At 57.7% G+C, this 19416-nt stretch overlaps 8 protein-coding genes across 8 annotated transcripts; 5 read left to right on the forward strand and 3 right to left on the reverse strand.

Annotated features, from left to right (window-relative positions):
• Positions 1-109: 109 nt before the first annotated feature.
• On the reverse strand, positions 110-1985 carry BU26DRAFT_425256 (uncharacterized protein; the record flags this gene model as incomplete). Its single annotated transcript, XM_033823613.1, has 4 exons — positions 110-1291; positions 1351-1675; positions 1736-1879; positions 1927-1985. The coding sequence occupies 4 exons, from the start codon at positions 1983-1985 to the stop codon at positions 110-112; spliced, it is 1710 nt and encodes a 569-aa protein (XP_033685147.1).
• Positions 1986-2762: 777 nt separating this feature from the next.
• Positions 2763-5924, reverse strand: BU26DRAFT_518588 (catabolite repression protein creC). Its single transcript, XM_033828850.1, has 9 exons — positions 5538-5924; positions 5308-5435; positions 4689-5245; positions 4472-4639; positions 4065-4423; positions 3735-4020; positions 3497-3682; positions 3363-3438; positions 2763-3197 (listed from the first exon to the last, which is right to left on the reverse strand). Exons 1-9 carry the CDS (start codon positions 5540-5542, stop codon positions 3097-3099), a joined length of 1866 nt encoding a protein of 621 aa, XP_033685148.1. The 5' UTR covers positions 5543-5924; the 3' UTR covers positions 2763-3096.
• A 245-nt stretch (positions 5925-6169) lies between these two features.
• BU26DRAFT_564024 (mitochondrial Rho GTPase) lies at positions 6170-8150 on the forward strand (the record flags this gene model as incomplete). The annotated part of the gene is made up of 3 exons (XM_033833237.1): positions 6170-6179; positions 6232-7946; positions 7998-8150. The coding sequence occupies 3 exons, from the start codon at positions 6170-6172 to the stop codon at positions 8148-8150; spliced, it is 1878 nt and encodes a 625-aa protein (XP_033685149.1).
• A 161-nt stretch (positions 8151-8311) lies between these two features.
• BU26DRAFT_482998 (putative short-chain dehydrogenase) lies at positions 8312-9342 on the reverse strand (the record flags this gene model as incomplete). Its single annotated transcript, XM_033825788.1, has 3 exons — positions 8892-9342; positions 8537-8819; positions 8312-8483 (listed from the first exon to the last, which is right to left on the reverse strand). Exons 1-3 carry the CDS (start codon positions 9148-9150, stop codon positions 8312-8314), a joined length of 714 nt encoding a protein of 237 aa, XP_033685150.1. The 5' UTR covers positions 9151-9342.
• A 1215-nt stretch (positions 9343-10557) lies between these two features.
• Positions 10558-11097, forward strand: BU26DRAFT_296445 (uncharacterized protein). Its single transcript, XM_033821715.1, has one exon. It carries the CDS (start codon positions 10650-10652, stop codon positions 10944-10946), a length of 297 nt encoding a protein of 98 aa, XP_033685151.1. The 5' UTR covers positions 10558-10649; the 3' UTR covers positions 10947-11097.
• A 474-nt stretch (positions 11098-11571) lies between these two features.
• BU26DRAFT_518592 (uncharacterized protein) lies at positions 11572-15455 on the forward strand. The gene is made up of 3 exons (XM_033828851.1): positions 11572-11961; positions 12143-14650; positions 14704-15455. Exons 1-3 carry the CDS (start codon positions 11956-11958, stop codon positions 14992-14994), a joined length of 2805 nt encoding a protein of 934 aa, XP_033685152.1. The 5' UTR covers positions 11572-11955; the 3' UTR covers positions 14995-15455.
• A 262-nt stretch (positions 15456-15717) lies between these two features.
• BU26DRAFT_424862 (uncharacterized protein) lies at positions 15718-16465 on the forward strand (the record flags this gene model as incomplete). The annotated part of the gene is made up of 2 exons (XM_033823593.1): positions 15718-16248; positions 16325-16465. The coding sequence occupies 2 exons, from the start codon at positions 15718-15720 to the stop codon at positions 16463-16465; spliced, it is 672 nt and encodes a 223-aa protein (XP_033685153.1).
• Positions 16466-17134: 669 nt separating this feature from the next.
• BU26DRAFT_425656 (uncharacterized protein) lies at positions 17135-18735 on the forward strand (the record flags this gene model as incomplete). Its single annotated transcript, XM_033823638.1, has 3 exons — positions 17135-17350; positions 17398-17490; positions 17542-18735. The coding sequence occupies 3 exons, from the start codon at positions 17135-17137 to the stop codon at positions 18733-18735; spliced, it is 1503 nt and encodes a 500-aa protein (XP_033685154.1).
• Positions 18736-19416: the final 681 nt, after the last annotated feature.

A 19416-nucleotide genomic window follows, 5' to 3' on the forward strand; every position in this document is an offset into this window, starting at 1 on the left:
AAGTATATGGACATGAAAATAACGGATACGTGAGGCTATGGGGGTGGAGAAGGAAATCTATGGGGTATCCGGGGGGTGGGTGATGCTGAAGCTCGGGATGGATGGGTAGTTACCTTCCGTCGTTGCTCGTTCTTGGACTTTGTCTCTGACTATTGATTTCGGTGTTTCGTTGCGTTTCCTCTCTAAGCGTGTCCAGACTGCGCGCTGGACTTGGCGTCGTTCCCCCACTATGAGGAGTTCTGCTAGGGCTCGACGGTCTGGAGGTGGCGATTTCGTACGTCGGCAGGTCTTCTGATATGGGAGTCCGTGTTGGAGTGCGCACAGCTGTGTTATAGGAGGGCGTACGGGCAAGAGCTTCCATGTCAAACACTCCGTCGGGGTTGTAGTAATTCGACGGCGGCGGGTGGCTGGGCTCGTCTAGGACAGAATGTGGAGTACTACCCCCTGATGAATGATGACGAGTGGGCGCAAGCCGAGTAATGCGGTTGTTCTGGTTCACGTTGAGGTTTTGGAGGCGGTTGTGGAGGACCGTTGAGGACGGACCGCCTGCAACGGCATCCATTGATGCAAGATCCTCGACGGAACCAGAACGGCTGTGAGTGTAGAAGGGGGTATTTGCCCCGCTATTGCCTAGGCTCGCATGCCCGCCGGGAGTCATGAATCCGCTGGGGTCAATGTCGTTGTACAGCTCGTCCAGCTGATGGAGGCCGTACGTTGGCGGTGCATTCTGATGAACCTCGTCGCGTATTGCTTGTTGGGATAGCAGGTTGTGATCGACTTCAACACTCTGATCCTCGCGGGGCGGGAGATTGGGGGATATGAACAGGTGGACATGGTTCTTGACCAGGAGTTGGCTCGTATGCCCCTCCGGGTTATGCAGATTGACGTACAAGCGGAGTTTATGCGATATCCGGATGCTGTCCGTGTCCACAGACTGCCTGCACTTTTTCAAGGACTTGGGCAGATCTAGCGTCATGGAGAAGCGGTGACACTCATCGAACAGCTGATCGGCCTCTTCTACTCCGTTGGGAACTACGTGTTCGGAGTTTTCGGGCATGTTTTCGTCCTTGACGGCGACTTGAACATCGGTCTGGTGGCTTATCCGCCGTCCGGCATAGTCGCAGAAGAGCTGACGCGATTCTATGAGCTCTATCTTGATGTTCGCTATCTCCACCCCTTTTCGTAAGGGTATTAGGACGAAGTCGGCCGTTATTGATGTCCCGACAATGTAGTTTTTCTGTGGCACGGTGATTTTGTACGCCAGTTTCGAGGCCCAGATGTCCTCGTTGATCTGCATGCCGTCAGCGTACGCCCCGGATATGCGGGTTCGCCTGTATGCTGGTGTCATACCTGCTCCATGGGGACGGTTTCCATCATATCCCGCCCCAGGGTCCGTATCACTCGAATGTGCGACGAAGCCGTCAATGGCTTGCTCATGTATCCCTTGTCCACGGTCGCTTTCAAGTTGTACACGATCCAGTTGGTGGGGAGGCCCTCAACGCTCTCGTCCAGATGGCTCGGCATCTTGAACTTGAACTCCCACTCGTGCACGCCGGCATTGATCTTGTGCGGCTTGTTCTTGTTTCCGTCGACGGGGAAGAGGTTGAGGTTCTCGAGTAGGAAGTGCTGCTTCTGCATGATGGGCTGCGGCGTCACCGTGTTGGTCGTGTGCCACCTGCGGAAAAAGCAATCAGCATGCGTTCAGCTGCGGCTCTGGCCAGAGGTGGTACCGTACGAGACTTTGCGCACGCCCGTCAATGCCATGCGTATGCTCCGCACCGACATGGACTCTGGGTTGGTGAGGACGAGCTTGCCGGTGAGCTCTGCGTTCTGCGCCTCCGACGGCTCTCCATAGAAGACCACGAACGGGGAATCCGGCCTGGGCTGTTAGCACTACTCTAGGATTCAGAGTTGGGGAATTCATACTTGATCTCTAGGACCGGCGCGGCGGTCCTGCCAAAGACTCCAACGCCTGAGCGCGGCATGGTGCAAAGAGAGACAAGAATCAACAAGGGAACAAGATCATGGCCAGGCGCGGGTCGGGGGAGGCGGGGCCCTAAGTATCGGGGAACGAGCGGCGGGGAGACGAGGGCTGGCGTTCGGGGCTCACGTCTGGCTGGGGGCGCCGGTCAAGCTTGAGGGCTGTACGGGGAGTGTGGTGAGAGTGGCTGAGGGAGCGGGCGTGAGGCGTGGGATCATTCGACGCTGCGCTCAGCTGGACGTGGGAAGAATATAGGGTGGAGCGTGGGATAACGCCTAGGCGCGCAGTTTGGCGTATGCAGCGGGTGACACTAATTGCTGAATGAGGGCGTGTCACGGTCTCGAATTTTCGTGAGAGGCACGACAAAGAAAGGCTACCGACGGCCGGTTCCGCGAACGGCGTGATCATCAGTCGCACATGCAGCGCGAGAGGCAGCGCGAGAGGCAGCGCGCAACAGCATTAGACCGAGGCGTGGTTGCCCTGGTGCGTCTCACACCACGGCCTGCTCGCAAACGGCTCCGCTTGGGTCTGCGAAACTAACACCGACGCGGTGCCAGATGCATGGCTCTGCGCCGTGCAGCGGGGCTTAATTGCGACGGCGCGGTCTGAGAATTTGCTTGGTATCGATATCGACTGCTCGGCCCGAGGAGGCGTCTGATGGAATTTCACTTGTCCCGGCGCACTGATCGCCGTGCCATCACATCGCGGACAGGCATCCTCTCCGACTTCGCGCCGACGGAGTCATTTGTCGCGACGAGCGGAATTCCAGCACATGCAAGAGCGCGATAATGGAAGCGTTTTGTCTCTCTACGGGCCATGTGCCTCCTACATCCGGCCGCGAGACGAGACATGGACGGCTAAAGGCGGATGCGCGCCCCGGACGCAGAAGCAGTTGTTGTACAAGATGCACGCATGCGAGTCAAGGGCGATGCGAGCGCAGGGCTGAATGACGGAAGCGGCGCACATGGCACGGTCGGGACAATCCGGGCCAAACAAAATGCCATGCCAAACACCAGGGGATGGCTGCCCGCTGCGTCAACCCTGTTTCTCCCGGCCACCGCCGGTAAACAACCAAACCCCAAGACACAATCCCCCCTTCGTCCTTGTGCTGCCTCCTACGCATTGCTTGCACCCGCGCTCGCGCTCGCAGACGTCGTCGACGGCGCATCGTCGCTCCCGGCGCCCTCCTTGGGGCGGTCCCACGTTCGGATGTGGCCTGCGCAAATCACCGTTATCAGCTTTATCGCTCCTCAGCAGGGCCCAGCGAGCGGGTCCTGTGCGACTCCAAGCGGCTGTTCCTGCGCCCAAGCTTCGCCGCCGCCACGATAAGCTTATCGATCCAGCACAGAAGCCGCCCCAGCAAAGAAATTTCTGCACTCACCGCTGTTGCACGATGTAATGATACAATCTTCCTCGAATCCGAGCCAGCAGAGCGGGTGCTCGTCCACTGTTTTCGCCTGCGCGAATATCCGTCAGCACCTAACTGGACACCGCGCTCTTCCAAGGTTGACTCACCATGACAGGGGGCAGCATTGCCGTTCGCGCCCGAGGTTCCACCGGATGCACCACCTCTTCCTCGTCCAGCACGCTGCCGGACGTGAGATTGGAATTGGACCGCAGCCGCGTAGTGGAGCCCTCAGTTCGGCTGCGCTGCATCTTGAGCGTGGCTGAGGTAACGCTGTTCCGCTGTCTCACCGATGCCTGCATCCGACGTCAGCACCTCCTTTAACAGTGAGACTGGGCCAACACCGACCGCTCTAGGTCTGTGGAGCATCCCCACGCTAAAGTCCCACAGCAGCAACCGACAATCTTCCCCGACGCTTCCTATCCTGTAGTTGCGCTCGTCGCACCGCCACGGATCGAACTGCACCGCCGTGACCCACGAGTTGTGCCCCTGGCAGCGCGCCACGAGCATGCTGTCCTCCAGCGACCAGATGGAGACGAGATCGTCCTGGCCTCCGGTGACAATGTACCTGCCGTCCGGCGACCAGCAGACGCAGAGCATCCCCCCGTAGTAGCTCATGTACTGATGTAGTAGTCTATGCGCGTAAGCACCATGCCTAGAACGCATCGGGCGACTCACTGTTCCTTAAGAAAGTCAATGATGCGGAAGGACCCGTCCTCAGAAACCACGGCAATGTGCCGGCAATCGGGAGAAAACGCAAACGCATTAATCTTGGAGTTTGACACCTTCCAGTACGCGACCGGGTTCGTTTTTTGGTTCTTGGAGTTGACCGACTTCTTCACCGTGAGAGCCGCCTTCTTCTCCTTTTCGTGCGCCGCCAGGTCCCCCGACTCGGCTTGGTTTTCCGCAACAAACAGCGCATCCTCCTTTTCCTTGTCGTAAACAACCAAGCTGCCGTCCATGTGCACCGCGAGGAAGAGGTTTTCGCTGTTAGGCAGCCACCGGATATCTGAAACCGCGGACCCGTTGATTACTCCCTATATTTGACTTAGTTAGAGTCGCCTTTGAGGGTGTGGTGTACGTACATTCTTGTTGATCCGGACATACTTTTGCGACATGGGCTCATACCAGATGACATCGCCGGTTGAGAATCCCATGACAAAATCAATATGATTCGGAGCTTTGCTGATGTGGTTTACATCGTGGCATAGCGCGTGTGCCTTGGTGAATAATATCTTTGTCAGATGCTCCTCCTGTAGAACAATCAGCGTGCGATTCTTGGAGATATCAGGGGGAAGCAACCTTGGTGGGCGAGGTCAGGTCTAGCCATTGCAGCGCGCGGTTGACGTTCGCAAAGGCATATAGACCGTTGGGGTTGTGCTCCTGCAGCCGCTTCGATAGAGCCTCGTGGGGGATGACTCGCGAAACAAAGGAGGAATTGCTCTTGACAATATTGCTCTTGGGTTTGCGCTTCTTGAGCGGATCCTTGGTGTCTTTTCCATTTAGCACAGCTAGCGACGGATTCTGCGAGCCAAAGGCCGGCGCGTGAAGACCCTCGAGCGGCGTGGGCGCGATGCCATTTGCGCTGTGCGAGCCCGAGTCGCTGGCCTGGCTAGTGCTCTCATGCGGCGATTCTTGGATGCTGGGCGGGACTTGGGAGCGTGTGCTGGTGGAGGTATCGAGTCTGTATAAGCGCGAATTCGACTGCAGGCGGGGCGCGAGCACGACGAGGGAGAGCTTGGTGCCGGCACTGGGCGGCGATATCGTCGTCGCGAGCGGGTTCGGGTTGTGGACGGGCGCTTCTGAGGGATGCGGCGGCGGCGTGGCTAGGTGGAGGTCGTCTCTGAGCACGTAGGTTCCTATCATGGTCCCAGCGTGAGTAGACTGCAAATGAGCATGGGCGCGGCGGCGGGGAGAGTACCTTCTCCCACGACCAATTGGTTCTCGGGCCCAGTGGGGTGCGTGAGGGTGTTGTTGGTCTCGATAAGCTGGGTACCGGGCGCGCCTGGGTAGCCAGCCGCAGGGTATCTCGGCGGCGGAGGGAGCACACTGTGGAGGGCAGAACGAGCGCAGGTTAGCTAAGCTTTGCGCGCATGCAGTCGCATGATCCGGGCGTGATTGGACGTCGACGAGGCGTGTGGGAGAACTCACAACATTGCTGATGCGCTGCAATATGGTCGCAGACGAGGCGCAATCAATCAGCAGTCGTCCGCGTCGTTCTGGGCCAGAGCGCAGGGCCGGATGACAGCACTTCAGAGCATTTGGACCAGGGCAGCGGTGCAGACGAAGGATGAGGGGTGCAGGGCGATATATGGCAATTAGAGACGTGTGCGCTTAGAGCCACAGGCCGTCCGTGTTGGAGACGTGCCGGACCCCGGAATCCGCAACCGATGGGCCTGGAGGAGTGCGGAGGCTAGCTTTGGGGGCGCGGCGCCTCACAGGATGCCCTGTATTCAACCGTTGCAGCGTGTCTAACGGCTTCAGCGAGTTGCGCCCGTGGTGGAGAGACGCGCGGCAGAGCTCTCGGGGTGGCACGCAGGGCAAGGCGTCTCCAACGCTGAGGTATGGCATCACTAGCTCAATTCATCGCGGGGGCAGCTGCGACCCGGATCCCTGTCCCCCACGTGCAGGGTCGTCTCTTGGCAGCCATCGAACGACTAGGCGGACAGCGCATCCATCCTCGTGCACTCCACGGCTCCAAAGCTCCAGCGCCTTGTTTCTCGTTGCCTAACAAGTCGATGCTCGTCGCCTGGCCGGCCATGCAGTAAACATGCAGAGCCGCAATGGCCACCGGTATGCAAAGTCTGTCCGCTCCCATGCTCTTTGCACACTAATCCTCTCCGAGTCCGGATATGCGTTTGCGGAGATGAGGGAGTCGGCAAGAGCTCCATCATCACGTCGCTCGTCAAAGACACCTTCGTCACGGCCAAGATCCAGCCCGTCCTCCCGCAGGTGACGCTGCCGCCCACGCTCGGTTTCGACAACGTCACCACCACCATCGTCGACACCTCTGCCCTGCCGCACGAGCGCCATGCTCTCCGCAAAGAGCTCCGCAAGTCGAACGTCATCCTGCTGGTATACTCCGATCACTACAGCTATGAGCGGGTCGCGCTGTTTTGGATGCCATACTTTCGCTCTTTGGGGGTAAATGTGCCGGTCGTGCTCTGCGCGAACAAGTCCGACCTGACGTCAAATGGAACCACGTCGCAGGTCGTTGCAGAGGAGATGCTGCCGGTGATGAACGAGTTCAAGGAGATTGACTCGTGCATTCGGACAAGCGCAAAGGAACACCACAACATCAACGAGGTCTTCTTTCTGTGCCAAAAGGCCGTCACGCATCCCATTGCGCCGCTCTACGACTCCAAGGAGAATGCGCTGAAGCCCGCCGCGGTGGCCGCCTTGCAGCGGGTGTTCCATTTGTGCGACAAGGATAAAGATGGCTATTGGAATGACCAAGAGATTCACGACTTCCAGATCAAGTGCTTCGACAAGCCACTAGGCGAGGACGATCTGGCGAACATCAAGCGTTCCATCGAGCGATTTGTGCCGGGCTCCACGGGCCCGCATGGGATGGACGAGAAAGGCTTTTTGTTGCTGAATAAGATTTTCGCCGAGAAGGGCCGCCACGAAACCATCTGGATTATCCTCAGGAAGTTCTACTATACGGACAGCCTGAGTCTGCAGGATACCTTCCTACACCCTAAATTTGACGTACCTCAGTACTCGTCCGCCGAGCTGAGTCCGGCGGGATATCGGTTCTTTGTGGATCTGTTCCTAAAGTTCGACAAGGACAACGACGGCGGGTTGAATGACAGGGAGCTTGCCAACTTATTTGCGCCTACGCCGGGCGTTCCGACGTCTTGGGTAGATTCGGCATTTCCATCCTGCACGGTGCGCAACGAAGCCGGACACATCACACTACAAGGATGGCTTGCACAGTGGAGCATGACGACGTTCGAGGAGCCGAAGACGGCCCTCGAGTATCTTGCATATCTAGGATTTGAGAGCACCGATCGAGGAGGAACGACCAACGCGTTAAAGGTGACCAAGGCACGAAAGAGGCGGAACAAGCCTGGGAGAGTCGAACGAAACGTCTTTCTTTGCTATGTGCTCGGCTCGAGCGGCAGCGGAAAGAGCGCTCTATTGTCGGCATTCCTGCAACGACCATTTTCGCACACGTATCATCCCACGATCAAACCCCGTTCGGCGGTAAATAGCGTCGAACTTAAAGGCGGCAAGCAATGCTACCTGATTCTCGAAGAGCTTGGAGAACTGGAGCCGGCCATCCTCGAGAATCAAGCGAAACTGGACGCGTGCGATCTGCTCTGCTACACTTATGATTCAAGCGACCCGGACAGCTTCACCCACATTGTAGAACTCCGGAAGAAGTATCCTCAGCTCGGCAACCTTCCCGCCGTGTACACCGCGCTCAAGGCAGACCAGGACAAGGCAATGCAAAGGTGCGAACAGCAGCCGGACGAGTACACGAGTGCCTTGAACATGGCGGCACCTTTACATGTCAGTGCGACGTGGAGCAGCATATCAGAGCTCTTTGTCCACGTAAGCATTATCCCCGGATCGTATTGCGCAAGTAGCGCTGACTTTGTGTAGCTGGCTGAATGTGCAACATACCCGTCAACTGCCTTCCCCAAACAGGAGGAAGAGCCTTACGATAACATGAATCTCTATCTGGCGCTGGGCGCGGTAGCATGCGCAGCGGCATCTGTAATCTTCATCTGGAGGCGCAACGGAGCCGCTTCTTAGACACCGTTACTTCTCTACTCAACGAGCTGGAACCCATACGAAGAGACGCAATATGCACGTCTTGGGTGCTGATAGTGTGTAATCAATAATCTACCCTCTACGTTGACACAAACAGGTGACTATTCTCCTCCGTATACCCCACTATCCACTCTCGTGGTCTTCTACTTTTCGGCTTGGAAGTCTTTGTACCCTATCCTCTTTACGAATGTCTGCTGCCAAGGGCCCTGCTCCTTCCCCTCAGCGAGCTCAACGTACCACTCCGCAGCCGCCTCTCCGCTAATATTAGAATACACCGGCGAACCATCCTCTTTCCTCTCGTCCGCGTAATAAAACCTAACGACTCGTTAGCCCCATCACCGCCACTCTCAGGCAGCAGGAAAGCTTACTTGAACCCTTTCTCTTTGTACGCTGCGACAGCGGATTGAATCACATGCGCCATCGCCGACTTGCCCACTCCTAGGCTCATGAGCGGCGGGAGAGTCATCGTGTTCAGGGCGTTGCCGGTGTAGATGAAAGTTTTCGACGCGGAGGCGGGCAGCTGGGCGAAGGCGAGCGCGGCCTGTTGCGCGGCGGCAAAGGCGCTAGTCGTGTTGATGCTGAGGTCGCGCGCGAAGTCTTGCACACGAAGAGACAGTGGGTCCATGGGCTCGTTCATGGTCGCGGCGGCGGCTTCATGTCCCGGCGTATCGGTCAGCAAACCTCCCTCCCCATCTCCACCGTAGGGATAACAGCACAACTTACCGTTGTACACAACCACACTCGGCAGCCCCAGCGCCCCCTTGACCTTTTCAAACACGCTGCTGACGGCGCTGGGGTCGGAGAGGTCGCTTGCGATGTGGATTTGGTCTGCCGATGCGCTGGAGCTGTCTTCTGGCTTGCTGCTCCGCGAGGTCAGGGCTACTTTGTAGCCTTTGGCGATGAAGGCGCGGGAGACGTGTTTGCCGATGTTGGGCCCGGCGCCGAGGATCAGGACGATGGGGGATGCGCTGGTGGTGGACATGCTTGGTGACTGGCTGACTGACTGGTGATGAGAAAGATAAAACTATAGACCGTGCGTGTATGAAGAAATGCAAAGAGCAGAGAGTAAAGTAGTTTTGGTGATAATAATAAGACGAAAAGACTGTCCTTCCTCAACCCTTTTAACCCCAACCCTCCGATTCACTGTTCGCAAATCGACACCACAGCTTACCTACCCCTCGCACCCTCCCCAACCCATCCTCCCCATCGCCTTTCCTCTTCCCCTCCCTCCTCTTTCCCCATCGAGCAAGCGGCTCGCCATCACCCAATCGTCGGATACGATTGCTCATCTGCCGCCATTTGTCAGCGACCACGCGCTTATCGATAACGCCCGGCTGGGAGATCTGGGATTGCTCCGAGCGCTCGTGAGACGGCGGCGGAACGGCACCGCGGGAGCATGGCTGCCTGCTGCAAAGTGGACTCGCGGCTTCGGCGGTGGCCTGAGCTAGTAAAATTGGATTGGGGCGAAAGGGGCAGGGGAGATATGAATGTGGCGTGGTGAGAGCGTAGAGGTAGGCAAGTTGACGTGGGTGGTTGTATGCATCCATGGATAGAAAAGTGGAGTGGCGTCTACCGCAGTAGCGACGAGGGGAAGGGGTATGAAAAAGCATGTCCGGTACGGCTGGGGCTAGTCTGCACGCTGGTCGAACGCTATTGTTGAGCGTCCGTTACAACGCAAACTCCTTTCCTTTCCTGGCGCTAACTACAGAACTACTCGTCATGCACTCAAACATTCTTATTACCAGCTAACTCCTTCCCTGGCGACGGTTCCCTAGGGCGTAGCGGACTTTATCTCCTGCAATGTGGTTGGAAAGAGGATATTCATGCAGCGATTCGATTTGAAGAACAAGTTAAGGCGTTGTCGAAATTAGGCGTGTGCTGGGATTGGACTTAGATGACGACAAGAGAATGCGTGTTGCGACATAAGAGTGCGTAGCTTTCTACGCGTGCAAAAGAGCTGGTAAAGGGAACTGGCTGGCTGGCTGGCTAGTTGCTATTGTGGTTTACACTACGAGTTCTATAGATGCGACGTCGGCGCTCTATTCGATCAGCGCTCTGGGTAGGCAGAAGGAAGTCAGCGGGGCAGATACGTCCTCCCTCCACGTACGTACTGTTAGCTTCTTTGCCTCGCAAGCGGTCACTTACTCACCCGAGACAGACGTTCAGACTGAGCGCCTTTGGCCAGAACACGAGCTGGCCCGCTAGAGAGATGAGAGATACTGGCCCAGTGTTCAAAACGGAGAAGCGGCTGGCGGACTCGTTTCTTATTCGAAAGACTGAGTGGCTGTTATCGAGCATGCCAACGCAGGAGAAGTAACCAGCTTTATTCCGATACCGTCTCCAGTCTGTAAGTGTGAGTAGCAGCAGACGCTTTGGTGTCCTTCACGCTAACGGGTGTGGCTAGATGGGAAAGGTAGTGGCGAATGGAACAAGCCGCTGGTAGTGTTTCTCGTCGTGGTGGAGGCGAGTATTTCGAGAAGGATGGTGAACAAATTTCCTGACAACACGGTGAGATTCGGAATCCCCAAGATGCTAACAAATCTGGCAGAGAGTATCCGGTATGCATATTTTAGACCGGAGTGCGCTTTACGGGTGTGTCATCGAGAACGTCCCCGAATAGTCCATGTCGCCGATACTGAGGGGAGGCTTGGGTGGAGGCCGGTGTGGAATACAGAGCGGTCTCTGCACAATATTGACGATGAAATCGATGCCATTTTGGAGGAGGGAAAGGCGAAGAGCAGCCTTGTTGGCTCTTTGTTTGCCTCAGCGAGAGGGTAGCCTGGTTTTGTACGTCGTTCTCTACGTTCGCAGGTTGTCGTGGTAGGGCTAGGAAGCCCTTATGGGGCGGGATGTTTGTACAGTACGATGAGCAATTACATGGCCCGCTGTTCCGGCGGACGTAAAAGGACGCTGTATCCAATCCGAGCTCGCTGTGTGTCGTGGACCTATCGTGACTTTGTCAGCCAACCGGGCCGTATGTGTTCGTGCTCGTCCGAACTCCTGAGCCAAGGCGCTCGTGCTGGCGTCCGTCCACTCAGCGGACCGCCGCCCCTGGCGCTTTTACTGCATCCAGCCTGCTAGCTCTCCTTTTGGGTGGGGCGCTTATTCCTTATAAGTGGCGGCTGTAGGCGACCTTTTGATGGCGCATGTCGTTTAGGTTGAATGATGCGTGGTTGACGTGCCGGTCTCCCATGCGGGAGTCAGCCTGCAACGAGCAGCTGCCATGACGACGTCCAGAAACGCGCAGTGAAGCTATATGCACAGAGGGAGTGATAGAATGAGCGGCTATTTTTGCAGTGGGAGTGCAGCGCGTGGCAGCCAAATGTGGGCGGGTGATGGGGGGATGGGGGCGCATAAGGCAGCCCCAGCATCATCCTCCGCTCGGCGCCGTATTTCTGTAAAAGGAGGGGGTGGCTCCCTTCTCCTGGCACGCCCGACCGCTCGCCGTCAAACAAGCAACTCGCAACTCGCGCCCTGTGGCTGAGGGGGCCGTCGATTTGGGATTGGCCCAGGAAACACGCTCCGCTGAATTCTGGCTGGGCACGATTCCTCGCTCCAAGCGAAAGGCATCCCAGTCCCTGCACCGTCACGACCTCACCTTCTTCGCCAGGCTCGCCGTCCACGGGTCCCAGGTCATGATCGCCTCTATTATTACCCCTACCGCGCCGCTTGACCCTCCGCAGCCCGCCGCCTGCCCAGAGCTTTTCGATGACCGCTCTCCCCGCGGCGTGGCATCCTGAACAGAGCGCCTGCTGCCGTCTCGCCACGCAGTCCTCGCGCAGCCATCATGCAGGTGAGCGCTGTGCCCTGAGCCAGACGACACCGCCGGGAGCCCCGCTGCGCTGTGAGAGAGGCGCCGCTGCTCTCGCGGCCCCGGAGCCCGCCCTTTCCCCTCTGCTGCACCCTCCCGTCGAGCGCCGCGTCGGGCGCCCGATCTGGATATTCGGATGCTAACTGCCCTTCGTGCCCCACAGGCCGCCGAACGTGCCCGCGAGCTCGAGCGCGTCTACCAGAGCCGGCGCGGCCATGCGCCGCAGATATCCATCAGCGACGACAACCACCACGTCACCGAGGCCATTGGCGACATGTACGGCCACGACGACGACTACACCGCGAAGCGCAGCTCGCGGCCCTTGAGCTTCATCAGCTCCCCGCTTGGCGACAACCTCGAGACGCCGCCGTCGCCCTTTGACCCCTTTCCGACCGCACCCCCCAAATCCCCCCTCCGCTCCCAGACGTCGTCGAGCGACAATTCGTCGAACCCTACGAGCCCCAATGGCAACCCAAGCATACCGGCCAGAAGGTCGTCGTTTGGCCGCGGGAGCCCAAACGGCCCGCTGTCACCCCCCTTGACGCGGACAAACTCGGATACTGCTACGCAGCAATTCCCCCTCAACGATCTGGACTACGAATCAAGCCCTGCCGGCTTGGCGCAGGAGTTGAGCAACCTGCAGGCGATACGCCGCATGTCCATGGACGTCAACAACTCGGACCCCGACCTGCCGTCCTTCAAGTCGTTTAACGTGCCCACCATTGCTCCGCAGCACTTCTCCGAGGACGAGGACCCGTCGAAACTCTTCTGGGTTCCTGCACGCCTACACCCCGAACTCGCACCCAAGGAATTCAAGACATTTATAGAGGAAAAGGTTGACTCGATCAGACGACGCTCGGGCGACTCGGACACTTTAGCTCCCGATGGATCTCTTGATCGCCAAAGCTCAGGCGGGGGTCTGCGGCGGAAGAAGTCAATGCTCTCGAGGCAAATTGATAGCGGGAGCGGCTATCGGGACGGCGCTGAACGACTAGAACGGAAACGATCCGGTGCACAGCAAGTCAACGGACTACCCCATTTGCAGGAGCTCGAGCATATCGTCGAGGACCCCGCGGCCCTGGTAAGGCGCATGAGCATAGACTCAGCACGAAGACACTCGGAGACAGACGGTGAAGTACCCATGAACGAGGACATGCCCATCCTCCCTGCGAAGATTGCCGGCCTAGGCACTCTGAAGCGATCCACACGCACCAACTACAGACGAGGCAGTCTTCGCAAGGGAGAGCGGGTGCCCTTTTCGCGCCGGGCGGTAGCAGCGGGCCGAGCTGGGACCGACACTGAGGACTCACCCGCCGCCTCCCCCACCCAGGCCAAAGAGCCTGACTTTGTTAATCTTGGCCTTAGTAGGGTGCAATCTGAGCCAGCCCATCCGCGACCTGAAACTCCCGAGAACTTCTCTCGTCCCACGCGGAAACGATCACCGCCACTCAGCCAGCAGAGACCCGGCTCGTCCGAAGATTTACACACGCCAGATTCTTCCGGCTATGGCGCAGAGGAGCGAAGGACCCCACAACCGGCAAAGCCGTTTCATTCGCGGATCGCATCCAATGGGCGCACGACAGCGCCTCTCCCAGGCTATACGCCTCAGCAGGTGCCTCAGATTATCGAGACCCCGCCGCCAGAATCGCAGCGGAAACCGCAAATGCAGTTACCTGAGCGCAACTCGTCAAGAGGTCTGCCTCCGCCTGGTGCTCACCCGCAACCCCAGGGGCCCCGCCAGCCTCCACAGCCTCATTCTCAACAACGCCCGCCGACATCAGGCCGGCAGAATCGCCACGCTCAGGCCGCCCAATCCTCTCCCATCAAGCCTGCGCAAAGCTTCGACGACCTCATTTCACATCCATCCCCCCTTCCCGGCAATAATACGAGGATAGATTCCCTGTCCATTATTCCAAACCTGTCTGAGGAGAGGAAGCCGGAGAAGAAGTCAAAGGACAAGAAGGAGAGCTCCGAGGACAAGACGAGGAAAACAAGCTGGGGCTGGTTATTAGGTGGTGATGACAAAGAGAAGGAGCGAGACAAGAAAGAGAAGGAGGAGCGGGAAAAAGAACTTGCTAAAAAGGTGAAGAACAAGCTGAGCAAGACACAGGAGAAGAGTCATGACGATACAAGGCTCGACGTCCTGCAGACGTCTATTCAGAGCGGACGTGGTCGGGAAAGTCTGGTCCTGGACCGGGAAAGTATCAAGCTGGAGGAAGAGCGCAAGAAAGAGAGCACGAGGAAATCTGCAGGTGGTGACGCAAAGAAGGAGAAGGAGTCTGGCCTGTTCTCGTCCATATTCGGAGGGGGCAAGAAGAAGGGCGAGAAAGAGTCACGCCGTGAGAAGGGGAGCTCTATGCGCGGACTCTCACCGGAACCGCCGCCTCGGATACTCAAGCCCGACATTGACTACAACTGGACGCGCTTCTCGATCCTGGAGGAGCGTGCCATTTACCGCATGGCCCACATCAAACTTGCTAACCCCCGTCGGGAGTTGTACTCTCAAGTTCTGCTGAGCAACTTTATGTACTCTTATCTCGCCAAGGTCCAGCAAATGCATCCGCAGATTCAAATCGGCACTTCTGCGCAAGCGAAGCAGCAACAGCGCCAGGCGGCGCAACAGAAGAAGGACCAGCCAGAGGAGTTTACTCAGTACCAGCGGTACCAGCAGGTAGATACATCCTTGTGTGCGCAGACTAAACGCCGGGCTAACTTTAGCGGCAGCAACAAGAGCAGACAGAAAAGGGAAGCCAGTCGGGCAACAGCTACCAGCAAGAGAACGCCGGCTCGGAGCCTACGCTCGACGATGACCAGCGACAACAGCAGTATCGCCCAGATTCGCGCGCTAATCAGCGCGACCCCCGAGATTCGCATCATTCGAGCCACGGGAACACAAACGGCGGTTATAGTGTTGCAAACAGTAAGAGCTACATGGGGCATTCAAATAAGGGCTCGCAAGGGTATTATGGATATGAGGATTCGGATCAAAGCAGCAGGGATGATGATATGTGGTAACACGTATGAAGAAAAGCGCTTGTTCGCGATTACAGGATCATGGCGACACGCCGGCGACTGGGATTGTTGGGAATCAAGAGACTGACGATTATCACGCCTCGAGCGCAAGTCTACCCACCTACATTTACCTTGTCACGCTTTCACTCTGTGGGCCGAATGGACATGTCGCCCATCAATTACTTACTGTTTTGTATCATATAATCTCTGTTTCTATACTTTTCCCACTTTGGCGCGCGCTCTATCTTGTTAGGTCAGCTAGGAGTATGCATCCGGGAACTGGGACTTGGGGGTTCGTCGGGCGTATTGTAGCTATGTAGAAGGGCAGGGCGCGCGGAAAAGGAACGTTGATGGGATGATGACTCGGCATTTAATGTAGTTTGCACGCTAGCGGCTCGTACCTGCATATACCAGTCCCTTGGGATGTTTCATGAGGTGCACACTTCGGCATCTTTTGCGCGGGAGGATGGAGCGGAGTTTCACGTTTGCTTGCTTTATCAGCAGTCAGCGGAGTGATGTGCTGCAGGGAAGCTTATCTGCGCTTGTCTGCGCAGCGCGTCCCAGTGGTGTGGGCGGTGCTTACTTCTGACTACGCGGTGAGGTGGGGACGTCGGGAAGAGATTTAAGGTCGCTCTGATCCTCGACCGCGCTTGAGACCAAGCTTGACATCAAGCTTACCTCCCCCTTGTGCCCTAACCCTCCACCCTCCACCAGCCAGTCCCCGCCATGTCCTCAATCGACCCCTCCATCCCCCCTCTAAAGCCCACCTCCACCCCCTCCAGCCCAGCCGCAGAATCCCCCGAAACGCAAACCCTGATCCAAGCCCTCGGCCTCCAGCCGCACATCGAAGGCGGCTACTTCGTCGAACTCGACCGCAACCCCCTCACAGTGCCCAACCTCTTCCCCCCCACCAGCGCGCCCGCACCGGGCCAAACGGCCGCGAAGCCCTTCTCCGGCGACGACAGCGTCCGCAATGCGAGCACCAGCATCTTCTATTTCCTGAGCCCGACGACGCCCGTCGGGCATTTTCATCGCAATAAGGGCCGCACGGTGCATACGCTGATTCGGGGGAGGGGGCGGTATGTGCTTATTCATGCGGATGAAGCGGGTGAGAGGAAGCGCGTGGAGACGTTTGTCGTGGGGAAGGATGTTGGGCGCGGAGAGCGCATGGTGTGGGTTGTTGAAGGGGGGAAGTATAAGGCTAGTTTTTTGTTGGAGGGTGGGGACGCGGAGGGGGAGGGGCTGCTGATTAGTGAGGTGGGTATTGGTGCTCGCTATTTTTCTCTTTCTTTCTTTAGGGGTTTGGGAGACGTGCTGACCTGTGTGTGCACAGACGGTTATCCCGGGCTTCGAGTATTCGGACCACGATTTCTTGACGAGGGAGAGGTTTGAGGAGCTGGTTACGGAGGAGCAGGCGGGGGAGCTGGCGTGGCTTGTGAGGAAGGGCCCGGCGCCCGACGAGAGCGAGTTCTGATGCGTTGGAAGAATAGGAGTAGTCTGGGTACTCTCAGCGCTCCACAAATGACACCGCTAGCGCCGCATATGGCGGTGCAACCTCTAGGCTTTAGGCTGTGGCGCTCTGAAGCAGTCACTCTCCACACCTTGCTCTCAGCTCAATGCCCCCACAGCCTCACGATGCTACATCGAGCAGCGCCTCCCAGAACAGTAGACTATTTCCCACGGCCATCCCTGCACTACACCATCCATCTTATGTACCACCATCGTGCAGATCGCTATCAAAAACAAAGTCGAAGATGCTGCTGCGCCACCGATCTTTCAGCCACTGACGTCGGAGATCCTTGCGCCGATCTCTGCTCGAGTGACGTCGATCGATGGGCTGGATTCTTGCCCAATGCGGCCCAAACCTGGACTTCAGGCGTGCACAGTTAGGGGTCTAGATCTGCGCTATTATTTGCTGGCGAGGAATTTATTACTTCGTGGCTGCCCGCGATATTCTGCCCTGCCGGATACTGCGGCATTGTGATTCAGTTGCGTGAGTGTTGCATGATTTGCTTCAGCGCGTTGACATCATCCGACGACCGACCCCGCCCCTTCTTGAACTTTCGCGAGCCCGCACCTGCGAACTTTCTTCCTAGACCCATCGCACGACAGACGCCATATCAGACATATACAAGCCGGCGAAATGACGACGCCCACTTCGCCGAAGACGACCCGCGCTTTTACGAATGACAGTGCGGACGGGGATGCGATACCGGGCGAAGACACCAGCGAGGTGACGAGGCTGTTTGCAGAGCGGCTGCAGGCCTGGAAGCATGCCGTGGGGTATCTTGAGGACTATGTCACTGCGACGGAGAAGACGCAGCACGCGCACGGGAAAGAGTACGAGAGGGTGCTCAAGGTGAGTGGCGGCCAGGATCAGAGGACCAGAGCGCTGACGGCGTCGAGACTGTAAGGGACCCTCTGAAGCAAGGACAACATTTCGATCAGTCGCTGGGCGGCATCGCGGGCATGTTTGAGAACATTCGGTCGAATACCCAGGTACGCATCGTCTCCGCTCCATGGTCCGACGGGCCTGCTAACGATCCCCAGGGCATCTCCAACCAGCACTACGACACGGCGAAGCAGCTCAAGGGCTCCATCCTCCCCATCTTCGAGCGCCTCCACACCGAAATCAAAAGCAAGACAAAGGAGCTCACAAAAGGGGCCGGCAAGGGAAGCAAGGCGGTCGACAAGGCGCGAAATTCGACTCAGAGGCACATTGAGCTGCTAGGCCAACATACGGCAGCCTTTGACTCCACGGGCGGCAAGATGAGCGCGGCAGAGGACCCCTACATCCTCCAGCGTGGCATCATGCACCGCCTGAACAAGCAGATCCAGGAGGAGAACAACAACCGCCAGGATCTAGTCAGCGTGCAGAACTCATTTGCGCAGTTTGAAGCGCACATCATCCAGACGGTCCAGCACGGCATGGGCCAGTTCATGCAGGTGGTCAACACGCAGGCCGAGCAGACAAAAGCCATGTACGGCGACATGGTCGGCACTGCGCAGCGCATCCCCCTCGATTTCGAATGGAACGGCTTCGTGCAGCGTAACAACACCGTCCTCATCGACCCCTCGCAGCCCGCCCGCTCCGTCTCCAACATCAACTTCCCCAACCAGAACCACCGCGCGACGCAGCCCCTGATTGCCGGCTCCCTCGAGCGCAAGGGCAAGATCATGCGCAGCTACGACACAAACTACTACGTCGTCACGCCCTCCAAGTTCCTGCACGAATTCAAAACCGACGACGACTTCGCCAAGGACCCCCAGCCCGAGTTGTCGCTATACCTCCCTGACTGCATCGTCGGCGGTTGCAACGGCAACAAGTTCAACGTCAAGGGCAAGGACGTCAGCAAGGGGAAGCTCGGTAATTCGTTCAGCATGGCCCACGAACTGCAGTTCAAGGCGCACACCCCGCAGGCCGCCAGCCAGTGGTGGGAGATCATCCGCCAGGCCGCCGGCCAGGTGACGGGTGAGGCGCCCGAGAGCAGCGCGCCGACGAGCCCCGCGACGGGGAAGACTAGCCCTGGCAGCGCGGGCGAGACGCAGAGCCCCGCGACCGCGGAGAGCAGGCAGCCTGCGCCGCTGCAGACGGAGGGCCTGGAGAAGAAGCAGAGTGTGGGCAGTCCGCAGACGGCGAATACCACGGGGACGGCGAACACCCCGGGAACGACGCCGGCTAGTGCGGCTCCAGGGAGTGCGGCACCTACGAGTGGTGTTAGTGGCGAGCCGGGGAAGTACTGAGTTCGACTCAGAAGTAATAGTACAGATGGTGAAGTGGATGCCAAAGTGATGAAGGGGTAATGCTGGATATACGTCGTCTTCCGATCTAACTTTCTCCGCTTAGCACGTAATAATGATACCAAATTGCTTTCTTCCCGCCAGCATGCTCGTCGTTTTGGAAGTATATCAATTTTTTTGATACTGTGATCGCACTAAGTCCTTACTCTGGTCTATCTAACCCCGTAGCATCAAGCGGGGCGGAGACCTGCCTGACGTTCACTCATCCTGCATGCGCTTTCTTTCTTTTTCCCCTGAGAGAACATAGCAGCAGCAGCGGTGAGGTTGCAATTACGCGAGTACACGTCCCGAGTGTCGCGAATTCACACACACGAGTCCTTGGAATCGCGCGGCGGAGATGTGTTAACGACGCAGATATGCGTGGACTTTATTGCAACTAATTAACTACTAACTACACGTTTGCGGACTTGGGGGTGGGGGCTACAAATTGCAAGCGGCTGTTGTAAGAAAGAAAGATCTATTCTTTCTTTTCCCGTGTCGACTCGACGCGATCGTGGGCCGGGCCGAACGGCAGGCAAATACAGGCCGAGCCGGAGGGATAAGACGGGTTGGGTATGTGGGATGTGGAAAGTGTGAGGAAGTTAATAGCATCTGGCGGGGGAGAGGTACGCTGAGCGGGGGCGT

Source organism: Trematosphaeria pertusa (assembly GCF_010094035.1).
Source record: "Trematosphaeria pertusa strain CBS 122368 unplaced genomic scaffold BU26scaffold_6, whole genome shotgun sequence".
NCBI classification, from domain to species: domain Eukaryota; kingdom Fungi; phylum Ascomycota; class Dothideomycetes; order Pleosporales; family Trematosphaeriaceae; genus Trematosphaeria; species Trematosphaeria pertusa.

What these genes read in the sequence shown, in the direction of transcription:
- BU26DRAFT_518588 (XM_033828850.1), bottom strand. An exon ending in ATTGACTTTCTTAAGGAACA is followed by an intron (nt 4,021 to 4,064) that starts GTGAGTCGCCCG and finishes TTACGCGCATAG; the next exon opens with ACTACTACATCAGTACATGA. An exon ending in CATTACATCGTGCAACAGCG is followed by an intron (nt 3,198 to 3,362) that starts GTGAGTGCAGAA and finishes TGATTTGCGCAG; the next exon opens with GCCACATCCGAACGTGGGAC.
- BU26DRAFT_296445 (XM_033821715.1), top strand. Translation starts at nt 10,650, where the DNA reads ATGGTGAACAAATTTCCTGACAACACGGTGAGATTCGGAATCCCCAAG.
- BU26DRAFT_518592 (XM_033828851.1), top strand. An exon ending in AGTACCAGCGGTACCAGCAG is followed by an intron (nt 14,651 to 14,703) that starts GTAGATACATCC and finishes CTTTAGCGGCAG; the next exon opens with CAACAAGAGCAGACAGAAAA.